The following is a 13,059-nucleotide window of genomic DNA, read 5'->3' as shown; positions in this document are numbered from 1 at the left end:
GCTTATCTGTTTTTTAAGTGCATGTCCACGTGCTTTGCTAATAAAGGCCAACCAGAGAGAGTAATTGATGTTTTCCTATGATATCCATGTCTTTCAAATGTGTGTGATTTATGTTTCATTCTAGCTTATAATGTTGAGTACACATCTTTAACAATTTTAAAAGTAAGGCAAAATAATATCTTTAAAGTGCCTGAAGAGTTGGAAGAAATCCCAGAACCTGCCCCCGAGGAAGAAGTGCCTGCCCCCGAGGAAGAAGTGCCTGTCCCAGAGGAAGAAGTGCCTGTTGTTGAGCCTAAAGAACCAGAACCTGTGGTTGAGCCAAGAAAACCAGCAGCACCACCAGAACCTGTGGTTGAACCTAAAAAACCAGCAGCACCACCAGCTAAAGGTACCTATCATCATTGACACAATCTTTTCTCTTTCTCCAGTGTGATTTAACACATCATGTTTATGGAATTTATAAAGGGTACTTGGGCTGTGGACTTTCCTGTGAGAAAAACTAATCCACAGTTGACAGTTATATCTTGAATGCATTTGACATCCTTACCTTTTATATCTTATGGTTCTTCTTAATGATTCTTATACATCTTTACTGTTCACAAAAGTAAAAGGAAATCATATCTTTAAAGTGCCTAAGAAGCCGAAGAGAATTATCCCTGAAGAGAAAGTGCCAGAATATAAAAAACCAGAACTGCGTCCTGTACTTAAGAAAACAGAAGCACCCCCTGATAAAGGTACATGTCATCTGCAAACAGAGCCGGCCTTAGGGAAACTAGTGCCCTGCATGAACTTGTATTTTGGTGCCACCCCATGGCCATGAGGGGTAGGGGGAATGCAGATGCCTTGGCAGGTGGTCCCTTCCCTGGCTTGTCCTTTTCCTCATCTGCTGTGCTGCAGAAACCCAGCAGCTATCAGCCTGGCCTGCTGCTGTCTTAACATGGATGTGGAGCCACTGCTGAGGCCAGGGGAGATCACAACACCACTTGCACAGATGCGTGGCCAGCCCCAGCTAGGCATGGGGTGGAGAGAATACAGCTGCCTGGGCAGGTGGCCATATCCCTGGCTGTTTCCAACACTGTGGGTGACTCCCTGGCCCCATCATGGGGGTGGGAAATGTGCTCCCACAATTGCCTGCACTCCGCAGACTGTCTCCTCCTGAGGAGTAGCTGGTGGCAGGAGGTGGGCATCAGCTGGGGCGGGGCAGGGCGGGGCAGGGTGGCATGGGCAGGGGTAGAGCACTGCTGTACGGGGGAGGAGGGCACTCCTCTGAGCATGGTGGCCTGGACAGTCATCTTTATCGCCCACCCATAAGGGCAGTTCTGTGTGCACAACCTTTTCTTCTTCTCTTGAGCAGTATTTTAATATATTTTTTCCTGTGTACTAGCTGAGATTTGTAAATTGTAGTCAGCACATGAAATGTGTGTGAGTGACTGATCAATGGTTGAAGGCTGTATCATGACTGTTTTTTATGTCTTTGTCTTTCATTTTTAATAGTTCTTAACAGCTCTTTCATATTTTATAGTCTTAATAGTGTTATATATACATATATATATTAACAATTTTAAAAGTAAAATTAATTACTATCTTTTAAGTGCCTGAGAAACACAAGAAAGCTGTTCCAGAAGAGAAAGTGCCTGTTGCTAAACCTAAAAAAATAGAGCCCATCAGTGTACCAAAAAAACCAGAACCTCCACCAGCTAAAGGTACATATTACCTTCAATGTCAATGTGAGAAGGAATCATTGTCATCTTCCCTTGAACCTTATTTCATATATTTCTATCCTGTTTTTGTTCAGACATCCCATTTATAGATCATATTCATTGCCAAATTATACTGTGTGTGAGTGAGTATGTGTGTGTTTGTGCATGAGAGAGAGTTCTATGTATCTGAAAATGGATGTTAGTGTTAATATGCTTGAGATCCCAATGTTATGCAGTATATTGTTCCTTTTTGGGACGGGAACAGAAATTACACCTAAACCGGTATAAGTGATCAGAAACTGATTCAAATCTGTAACACAGGAGAAGTTCAGTGCAAATAAACCACTTTCAAAATGGCCAACACTGATTTATGATAATCCTGGATGGATGTAATATCATAATTGATTTAGGTTAAATCAGTTTATGGAACTTCTGTCCCTGATCACCTCCAGATTCAAGTTAACTTACAGTCCCCCAGCATCCCAGGATGCTTTACACCACCCCTGTTAGCCACCCCACCCCACCCCACACACACACACGCACACAGCCTTGCAGGGTTGGCAGGCCAGCCTTGGCCCAAGCTGTCTGCTCCAGCTGAGCAGGGAGGTGTGCTGTAGCACCCTCACCTCCTCCCGCCCACCCCCAGCTTCTGGCCTGAGCCACTGCAGGCCTGTGGCTGTATTTCCGGAATCAAAAGTGAATGTCTGTTCACTTGCTTAATGGTTTAACCTACACAGCTTAGACTAACCTGCGAAGTTTGAATCCATTCAGCCACAGGCTTTTTGTCTGTACTTAGCCTTAATATTTTCTATCCATCCTTGATATTCATGCAAATAAAAAGAACTAATATCTTTTAAGTGCCTGAGATGCCCAAAGAACCTGTCCCAGAAGAGAGACTAGAACCGTCACCAGCTGAAGGTACATATCAACATGATATCATTATAAAGAAAAATCATAATCTTGTTCACTGAAAGACAGACTTTCATATATTTTGTCCTGTCCTTTGTAAACTACTCTGTGCTTCATAGACTACTGTAAAATTTGAAATAATGTACTTTGTATTTTTAGTATATGCTGTGCCTTTTTTATTTTTCACAGTGTAATATAATATTAAAAATTAAATAATATTGTCAAGCAGCATAGGCATATAGGCTATTTATAAAAAAAAGTTTCCTTATAAATTGGGGATCCCTTCAACAAGGCTGCAGATTTTCAATTCATGGGACCTATTATTAAAAATTATGTTTATTTGTCTTAGCGTTTTTATATGTGGCATTGTAAATATGCAGCACCCTAATCCTCTTTTTTGTTATTTTTGTTTTGCAAGGAATAAGCTTTTTCTTTCACTGGAATCCTACATGATTCAAAAAAAATTTTCCCCATCAATAACAAAAGTGAATCAATCAGAAATGTGCCACATAGTACTTTTATTTTGTTGAAGTTCTGTTGGCAGCCAGAATTGATCCAGGATTTCAGAGCCCTTCTCTCACATACACACAATAGATTGCACAGTAGATATTTATCTAACCATTTGCCCAATTTTTTAAAAATTGCTGCTAATTTAACTATAAGAACATGTGTACATGTACTTGGCTCAGATTGTGTGCACCTGTCTTTGTATATTGATCTAGTTCTCTTATATGTATCTTTATGTGATTTTTGTGTAATTCTTTCTGTGAATCAGTATTATCACAGAAATCTTAACTGATTGTAAATATTCTTTAAAGAGCATGAAGTCACAATGATAATTGAGCCTGAAGAACCAGAACCTGTTCCTATTTCTGAAATAGAAGAGATCTTACTAATAGAAGGTATATAGAGTAGCCAGTCAGACACCTTCATTTCAAAATTGTGTACATCTTGCCACAAAGTTCTCCATCTGTGTTTGTTTTAAATATCAGTGTATTTCTCCTTATGCTGTTATGTGTTGTAAATATGTCCTAAATTATTGACAGTTTAATATACATTACATGTGATTTTAAAAATATGTTACTAATAATTTTCCTACTTCACTTTCATTATCTCACTTCATCTTTTCATTATTTGGTTTTTCTCATGTTAATATTGTGCTTTCATAATTCATTGTAGACATTCACATTATGCGCACTATTTTGGAATGTTTTTTCATGTTTCCATTAAGTCCCGAAGTCCATTAGAAGTAGAATTAGACATTTTGTATATTGTATGTTCTTCATCTGACTTTTATGAGAATAGGTTTTTACTAAAACTGCCTGCTATCATTTAAAGAACCTGAAAAGAAGATTCTTGAAAAACCAAAACCACGGGTACCTATTCCACCGAAAGAGGAAGTTAAGATGGAAAAAGTTCAACTTAAAGGTATAAGAAGAAGCTGATAAAACAAGTATTAACAACTTTACTTAACACTATAACACTATAACTTATTCACGCTTCTTGAAAAGTGTGCTCTTCTTTAGTTTTGAACTTAAATATTTCTTTTTTTTACTTTCAGTCATGAAATTCTATACTAATTGTTAATCTATTATGACATTTCAGCAATGTCTGTCCTGTAATTTTGTGTGGATTTCATTCATGATTTATGAAAAAGCTATATATTTATTTTAAACTATACTGCATGTCTGAAAACATATTCTTATTTTCATTTCTATAGAAACAGCCCCAAAACAGTTCTCTGGTGCTGTTATGCAAATTAAATCTTAGGGCCACTCATAGCCATTAAGGATCCTCTTACAACTCTGCAGTTATTCAGAAAAAACTCAATAGTTTGTCTCTCCTGTTTTCTTTCTTTTATGTAATTACTGTAAATCAGTTATTTGTTTCTTCTGGAGCAAGGATTTTTCCCTCTTTTTTGTACTAGTTTTGCTCTCAGGATATATGAAGTGAAAATCAAATGTATTTTCTTTAAAGCTCCTGAGCTGAAAAAGAAGGTTGTGCCTGAGAAGCCTGTGGAAGAGCCAACCAAAGTGGAGCTCACTCCTGCTAAAGGTATCTAGCAGATAAAGGGAAATTTTATTCTCATTCCTCACTCTTCTGGGTACTCTTGGCATTCTTCTTTTTCTTCAGTATGCTCCCAAATAAACTATTTTTATTTGGAGTACATCGCCAGCCTATAACCAATCTTAATTGTACCCTGTTTGCTTTCTTTCAGTTCTGATACAAACTCACATTTCTTTCCCATCCTGCAATTCAGGAGATGCTAAAGAGCTGAGTAGGGGAAGGTATTAAAATATGATGAGTCCTAGAGAGATCCATGCAGAGTGAAATAAATATGTTTAGGTTATTTAATATGATTTTTAAACTGCATTTACTCTATTGGTAAAAAAAAAATCTATTTTTCAGAAAAGAATGTGATTATACATTTTTTACTCAAGTGAAAACATTCTTATGAAGCACACATTGACTGTAGATTAGATAGGAATTTTAGCATTGTTCAAGCACCCACATATAACCATCTGTATTAAGTTGAATTTAATTTTGACAGAGAGATTTTCCATGTACGTAAGTGATCAAGCGTTGTGCAGTAAGCTTTGGAGACTGCCAACTTACAAACATCTTATGGACTTATATTTTGTTATAACTACTTAAGGGTTAAAGTAAACTTCTCATATCAGTGCAGTCAATGTTGAAACAGATGATGCTTTTGTTGTGGGATTGGGAGGTAAGAAATTTCCAATGGGAGACTCTGGTTTATATAGGCAGTCTGGGGCTCAGAGCATTCTTTTTAGCTGATTCCAAGCTATGAAACTCTATAATGAAAATGGCCATGGAAGAGAGAGGGAGAATAAAAGATGTTTGGGGGTCTTTTGAATTTTCCTGATTTTGTTCAGATCTTAGCAACTTAGATGACATGATCCTAAAGAATAGCATAGGCTGACAGTCCAGCTAAAATTGGTAGATAAAAAATTCACAGCAGATCAAGGATGAGATCCGCTATGCTGGAAACAAAAATAATGTTATCATTAAATCTTAATTTGGAATGTCATAGGTTTTCAGACTCACACATTTATTTTGTTATTTTCCATGAAAATCCCTAGTTCACCATGGATCATCAAAACTAGCATATACAGTTGTTATAGGGAGAAGTATTAAATGAAACACTTTCAATAGTTTCATCTCTGTTTTGAAAGCTTAGTTATAAGTCAGCATTTGGTTTAGGTACCTGAATACTTAGTTGTCTGTAAGCTGTTATTACTGGAACAAACTTATTTTTAAATTTGAAATAATATTCTTTCAAGTGCCAGGACTTGAAAAGAAGGGGCGCAAAATACTTCCTGAAGTTACTCCTCCACCAAAGGAAGAAGTTATTCTAAAAAAAGGTACAGTAATTTGGCCATGATATAAAAAAGAAAGCATTTAAATCCACTCAGTCGTGTTCCTAAGTAATGCTAACTAATGTTCAATTCTGAGAGAGAGTGTGGTTGCATGCAGAATAGCTTGGAAATCCAGCCAATCCAAAGGATCTACATGGAAGGCTGAACAGAACATTGAAAATCCTTGGCCATTATCCCTAGGAAGTCTTCCTCTTCCTCACCCTCTTCCTCTCCATGTTGTGCTTTGTCCTGTTCCCTTTCCCCTCCACCCCCACAAACCGTACAGAGTTCATACTTTCTTCCAGGGCAGAGAACAATGATGACCCCTTTCCCTAAAATTTGGGGCTCTCAACCCATTCATAATTATTTGCTCTGGAGAAAAGTAGCAATAGCTCCAGTTCTTTATATTGAATTCTTTCTTTTAAAATATTATAAATCAAAGATAGATTTTGAAATTGTTTCACTAATCTATTTGTTCACTAATGCTTTAAAATCTAAAGTTCTTTCTCTTTAAAGTTCCTAGAAAGAAGCCAGAAGAGGAAGAACCTAAGCCAGAGAAAGAACCTAAACCAGAAGTAAAACCAGTGCTTAAGCCAATAGAAAAGATTAAGAAACCTGAAGGTATAAATCAAGATCACACCCATATGCTTCTGAGTAGGGAAAAGATCCAAACAAAATCCCACTTTTTAATAGTACTATGAGGTTCAGTATCCAAGCCTAGATTCAGATCAGAATTTTACAGATGGCTTCTTACTAACAAAATGCTGAATCAGAACTCTGCTGTAAAAAAACTCCCAATTCAGGATGTTTGAAACAAGGTTGTGGATATCTATTTCTGTATCTAAGTTTTCATTTTATACAAGAGATCTTTTAGAAATATTTTATAAACTAAAGACAAATATAACAAAGTGCAGATTAAAGTGAACCCATAATTCTTTCAGGTATGATCTTGTAAATACTTTTCCTGTTGTCTGTTTTCTTTTTTCTAGTTCAACTGAGCCTTACTGCTAAAATATATGTACCTTAATCCCAGAGCCAAATGGAAATCTTTGTTACATATACAGAATTTAGCACACTTTAAAATAGTGAATTTACACTAATATTAAAATGACATTAGCTAATGTGTTTAGGAATTCTAAGCACTTAAACATATCTTTCAAAATAAAAATCGATATTTTTTAAAGTCCCAGAAGTGCCAAAGAAGAAAATTGAGGCACCACCTATTACGAAAAAGGAGAAACCTGTGCCTGAGCCACCGAAAGGTATAAACATGGAGCCTTCTTTTCCTGATTGCTGAAACTAAACTGCATCCATCATTGAACATCCTGTTAGAGGAGCTAAACTAATATCATGCAGACATAACTTCTGTGTCTTCTTTGCACTCTTTTGGATCTTATTTTCTCTTAAATTCTTGAATGCTTGAAAAAGTCATCTCTTTTCCAGTGAGCAACCTGTATCTTACTTTATGAATGTTTACCTTTGCTGCTTGCCAAGATAAAAAAATGCAATTAGAAAGTTTGTCTTGCATTAACTTTGTCTGAGTTTTAGAATTTCATAAACATATCCCACTTTGGCAAGATAACTTTGCAGCTTTTTCAACAAGGTTATGACATGTATACTAATTTATTTGTTTTTGTTGTGTTTAAAGAGCCAGAAGCTAAGCCAGCTATTCCACGCCCTGAACCTGAACCAAAACCTGCAGTAGGTAAGAGCTCTGTAAACAGGTATACCTGTTATAAATCTTGCATTTTATCATTGAACAATTTCCTGGTAAAAGTATGTTCAGGAAACTATTAGCACCATCAGGAGGAAATATATGCTTTCCAGAACATTTCATTAAAAGTTGTCTAGTAGTTTTAAATAATTATAAATTCAAATAAATGAAAACATTTACATTCTTTTTACAGCTCTGAAGTCCCCCAAACCACCAGCAGAACCAGCCCCTGTTGCAGCTCCAGTGACCACACCAGTGGTTGGAAAGAAACCAGGTATTAATACTGATTCTGCAAAGTATTTAACAATTTGTACTGCTGTTCTGCATCACATACTCAGATGACAAAATTCTTAAAAGAGAACAGGACACCTAAGGGCTGAATCTACTTATCATTTATCATCTTCAGCATCCCTATAGCCCTTCATCAAAGAACAGGATCTCCTTGTGCTAGACACTGAGACTCACTTAATAAAAACAATCCCTGTTCTAGAGCTGTAGAAGTAGGTTGAGTCTGTGCTTTTGTCTTTGGGGGATGATATAGGTTTCTTTATTCACTCTTATGTAATGAAATATATGTATTCTGTTCATTGTGTGCATTTTGTATATCCTGTCCTACTTTTGTTTTTATTGTATGTGTATTATCACCTGTAGCAAGTATGCTATATTTAGGTTCAAGCTTTTCTGTTGTACATACATGTTGTGCATTGCTGTGTTGTTTTATTTTCCAGTTTGCAACTTGTCTTCCTGAGTGTTGGCAAAAAGTGACACAAGGAGAAAAAATTTCCAGAATTAATATTTTTTATTTAATCTGAATATTATAATAACATTCAAAGGCTTCAGGCAGGCTTAGGGACCCGGGGTGAACAAACACACTTGAAAATTCTATTCCTGCCTGAAGTGCTTACAAATTAAGAGCATCATTCACAGAGCTGGTGCACACAGTGTACCCCATCAATATATAATTAAACCAAGAACCAGGGAAGCCTCATTTTTAAATGAAAATATAGTTCATGCTGTTTACTCTTTCCTTGACCACTTTTGAAGCCTGCTAATTTGATATTTGTTTGCTATATGAACAGCCATTTAATAAGAGCCAGATTGACACCATCAACCTATATCATATAGCTTATCAGAAAAGCACTAGAGAACAGAATCTTTATACTACGACAAATCTAAACTGGATTTAAACTTGTAAACTAGAGGTGAAAGCTCATCACCAATTCAGCATAAGAACCAGTCCTCTGTGTTATTTCTGTCTTTTATTTTTATCTTTGTTTTGTGAATTTTGTGTTCTGAAAAGGTGTTCTATGTTCATTTTATTTCAGGTGTAACTTGGACTTTTATCTTAAAGTATCTTATTGTTTCTACTTCTTATTCTGATGATATTTTAACTCTCTGTAAATTAAATGTGAAACCTTTGTAGCTTCAGAAAAGCCTGATGTACCACATATACTGAAGTCGAAAAGTAAAATGACATCCCTGGATGATGGCAAGATTGAATCACAGGTGTTAAGGAAGGTGTCTCCTACTGATGATCAATATTTGTCTTCAAAAGACAGTATAAGCCATAAAGTGGCTGGCATGGATACTCTAGAAGAAGAACAATTTGAATTAAAGATATCATTTGAAACTAAACCAGAAGATGGTCAAAAGAAAATGCCTCCTAAACATTTTGTAAAACTTGCTGAAGGAAAGGAACCAAATATAGCACATATAATTTCACAAAAGATTTCTACAGAGCGAGATAAAGAAAGGAAACCTGCAATAAAAATGAAATTAGATGAGGAGCCTGAAGCAGCTGACCACATTGAAAGAAGTGCCATAGATGAAAAAAAAGAGAAAATCAAATTAATAATTCACAGGGAAGATGAAGATGATAGATTTCCTGATGAGTCCAATATTCTCCTCCGAGCAAAGGAAAAGATTCCTGTGCATGAAAAAGAAATTGAATTATTTTCCCTCCCTAAAGGTGCTCCTAGAGAGCTTGATGTCCTGATTCAGAAGCAGAAAGATGTTCCAAAAGAAGAGAGAAAAACCAAAATAAGTTTACAACCTGAAATGTTTCCCTTAAAATATGAGGAAGAGGAATCTGAAAAAGTTCCACTGGATGAATCCATGAGGGACCGTGGCAGAAAAAAGAAAACTCACCAAGAAGAGAAATTTGGTATCAAGAAGCCTGATGTTTGTAGAACTAGGGAAACTGAAATTCTTGGCAGAAAAGTAAAGAAAATTGAAGCATTTGAAAAAGAAGAGATGGACGAGAATCTGCACCTAGATTCTTTGGCATTGTCTGAGGATATAGGAATAGTATTGAAAAAAGACAGAGGCATGGCAAGTCCCACTGAAGATGAGGAGATTCCCAGGAAAAAGCCTGACAGAATTTTTACAGATTTGCTTCTCAAGCCACAAGATACAGAACTGAAAACTGATGAAATTTTTTTTGCAGAACAGGAGTCCATCAAAACCCATCATGAAGAGAGAGATTCAGAACCATTGTTGACTGAGCAGGTATCTCTATATGAAAAAGAAGTAGGAGAAAGGATTATTCCAGTGAAGAAAGTCAAAACTCCTTCTAGGGGACTCTTAGATAAAGATGAAATTGGACGTTTTAAAACCCCTGAAATACAAATAACAGAGAGAGAAGAATTTGAAACTGTGATTCCAGGGAAAGGCAGGGATATTGAGGAGTCTTTGGGAGACTTTGAAAAATTAGCAAGAGATAAGATAAGTGACAGAACTGTAACATTAGAGAAAAGCCCTATTAGAATGTCAGAAGATGACAAAAAGCCATTTGAAAAAGTTCAGTTATCTCCCCGAACCACTGAGGATGAAAAGGGAGAAACACTGGCTCCCAAAAAAGTGACCAAACCTAAAACTGAAAAACATAGATCTCCTTTAGTTATAGATACATCAACACTTTCTGGAAGAGAAGTCTCTGTTGTTGAAGGCATACCAGATGAAAAGTCAGCAGCTAAACAAAGAAAGAGTTTGCACGTCACCAGGAAATCAGAAAAGAAAACAACTCCTACAGACAAAAAGCTGTCTGGCAAAGGAATGCCTGTAAAAGAAGAAGTGCCAGTTTCTCAGAGCCTGGGTAAGACTATTACTCCAACAAAAAGAAAAGAACCAGCTGAAGAAGGAAGAAAAACCTGGAGCCCAGAACTGGTTCATCTTACTGACCAGGATGGTAGCATCCAGGACTGGGATTTGGAGGAATTCAGGGAGATGCAAGAAGTTGTGGATGGTTCTGCAAAGTATGATGCAAAGCAAGGTGAGGAAAGCTGCTGCTGAACTCATCCACAGAAAGTACACATCACATGCTTTGGGAGAAACATAATTTATCTTCATGTCTGCCTTCGTCTTTCAGCACCATTCATATTCCATCCATCATCTCAGTGGCCTACACAGGCATTCAACCATCCTGCTACTTGTTTGTCTTCTCGTGTGTACTATGTGAACATATATCCATGTAACTTGTACTCATTGTCTTAGTCCTACATTGTTTTAGTAGTAGTTTAAATCATTGCTGTCACATTGTCATACAGCTCACATACATTATTCATACTATTGTTTCATTTTCCCATTTATTGCATTTAAAATCTGTGTCCTTCCTCCTGACTTTGTTAAGGCATTAACAACATTTATTTTACATATGCAGAACACTTGATAATAGGCAGTTTAGTGTGGCAAATATTTTTGTAAGTCAGGGATGACCTGTCATTACTTGTGAATGGCCAGGTGTAGCCAATGGCTCACCCCTAACACTCCCTTTTAACATGTATTTAATTTATACAACTTATATTTGTTAGTTTAGTTTGTAAAATATGTATTATGTTTAAAAATGGATGTGACTTGACAGAAATACCTAGGCTACTGACTGGTGGCTGGGTCAGACATGGGCTTTTGCACTAAATAGTCAGAACCAGTATTTTGTGGAGACAATGAAATTTGTGTTGGTTGTGAACTTTGAAATGACTTTCATTTCAAATGATGATTATGAATCAGGGAGAATGTTATTAGTGTTTCTTTTTAACTTGTACTTAGATTTATACATCTCTGTGGCATTTCAGTAGCGATGGAAGGATGGGTTTGTGCATGTTAAATGGTAGATTTTTCTATTGCCATACTTTAAGAAATCATTGATTTCACAAGTTTTGTCGCTTCATTCAGAGCTGGTGGTTACAATTTGTTTAATAATTTATTGTATTGGTGTATTTGTTATTTTTGGCATTTTTGTTTTGCTTTCATCGGATAAACAATGTTAACTAAAAGTTGAATGACTGTGAATGACTGAGTCTGACTGAGACCAAGATTGGGTTTTATTCTAAGACTGGCTTTAGCCAGTATGTTAAAGCTGTACATTAAACTTAACATACAGCTTTAGCCAGTCTTAGAAAACAATGGAAATCCACTACTTGCCATGGTAAAAGATAGAATACAGGGACGCCTTGGTCTGACTCAGGCAGTTCTTATGAACATTTTTGACAAAACACATTCCCAGGAAGGAGGGTTCCTAAATTACCCTTTTCAAAGTTTACCACAGGATATGCAGCTTTAGATGCTTGACTTCAAAGTATTCATCATATCCTTCAAAATATTGACAGTATAAGTTGTATAAATATATATGTGTTTATGTTCTCCTTGTCTCCATATCTGTACATATCTGTACAGAGGCAGGAGGAAGAGAAAAATCCCATTTTGTAAAAAAAGATGTCTTAATTTGTTACTTAGTCTACTTGAACCTGATTATTAATATGTTGCTAATACTTGTGCTGTTTTACTTCAGAGGCTAAAGCACCAAAAGAGGAACCTGGCAAAGTGATAAGTCCACTTAGAGGTAAGAGGAAGAATATAACATGCAAACAACTGAAAAGTCTGCATGATTGAACTCCTAATTAAACTTAACATACAGCTTTTTGTGGTACAAATGGCATGACAGCAGATTTCTAAATTTGACTCTAAATGGCAGGACTTTGATAAAGTTTCAGATAATATGCCTTTCTTAGCTAACCAAAATTTATTAAAAGGCATAATTTTCCCTACTTCTGAAGACATAGTTTTTATGAAACCACATTTTAAATTTTAAAATTTCCTCCGATTCAGCCACTAGCATAGAATGTGGAATTTAGCTTTGTTTGCTTTGGCATGCTTATTTTAACAGATGAATGTATTTACAATGCAGATTAATAAAAATATTAAATAAAAATTCTATAGAGGTTGTCATGCAGGTTAAATACCCATAAGCCTGGTTATGTTTTTCCTTGATCTGAATAAAGCAAATTGAGCTTTGCTGTGAATACTCTGTGGTCAGGGAAGAAAAATGTAAAAAAAAAAAAAAAAAAAAAAAGGTGACAAA

At 36.2% G+C, this 13,059-nt stretch overlaps 1 protein-coding gene across 1 annotated transcript in view; it reads left to right on the top strand.

The window, feature by feature from the left end:
* The window catches only part of TTN (titin), a 312,981-nt gene that overhangs the window by 184,220 nt on the left and 115,702 nt on the right, over positions 1 to 13,059 (top strand). The window contains exons 181-192 of the mRNA XM_019522860.1: positions 199 to 234; positions 641 to 734; positions 1,593 to 1,703; positions 2,559 to 2,618; positions 3,948 to 4,037; positions 4,587 to 4,664; positions 5,915 to 5,995; positions 6,506 to 6,610; positions 7,174 to 7,251; positions 7,638 to 7,694; positions 7,897 to 7,977; positions 12,490 to 12,540. Of these exons, the coding sequence (XP_019378405.1) occupies positions 199 to 234; positions 641 to 734; positions 1,593 to 1,703; positions 2,559 to 2,618; positions 3,948 to 4,037; positions 4,587 to 4,664; positions 5,915 to 5,995; positions 6,506 to 6,610; positions 7,174 to 7,251; positions 7,638 to 7,694; positions 7,897 to 7,977; positions 12,490 to 12,540 (922 nt within the window). The remainder of the gene's footprint in view (positions 1 to 198; positions 235 to 640; positions 735 to 1,592; positions 1,704 to 2,558; positions 2,619 to 3,947; positions 4,038 to 4,586; positions 4,665 to 5,914; positions 5,996 to 6,505; positions 6,611 to 7,173; positions 7,252 to 7,637; positions 7,695 to 7,896; positions 7,978 to 12,489; positions 12,541 to 13,059) is intronic.

This window comes from Gavialis gangeticus, unplaced genomic scaffold, assembly GCF_001723915.1.
Source record: "Gavialis gangeticus isolate Ggan-Ray unplaced genomic scaffold, GavGan_comp1, whole genome shotgun sequence".
NCBI lineage: Eukaryota > Metazoa > Chordata > Crocodylia > Gavialidae > Gavialis > Gavialis gangeticus.
Note: the sequence above shows the minus strand (reverse complement) of the source record. Positions and strands in the feature narration are given on the sequence as shown.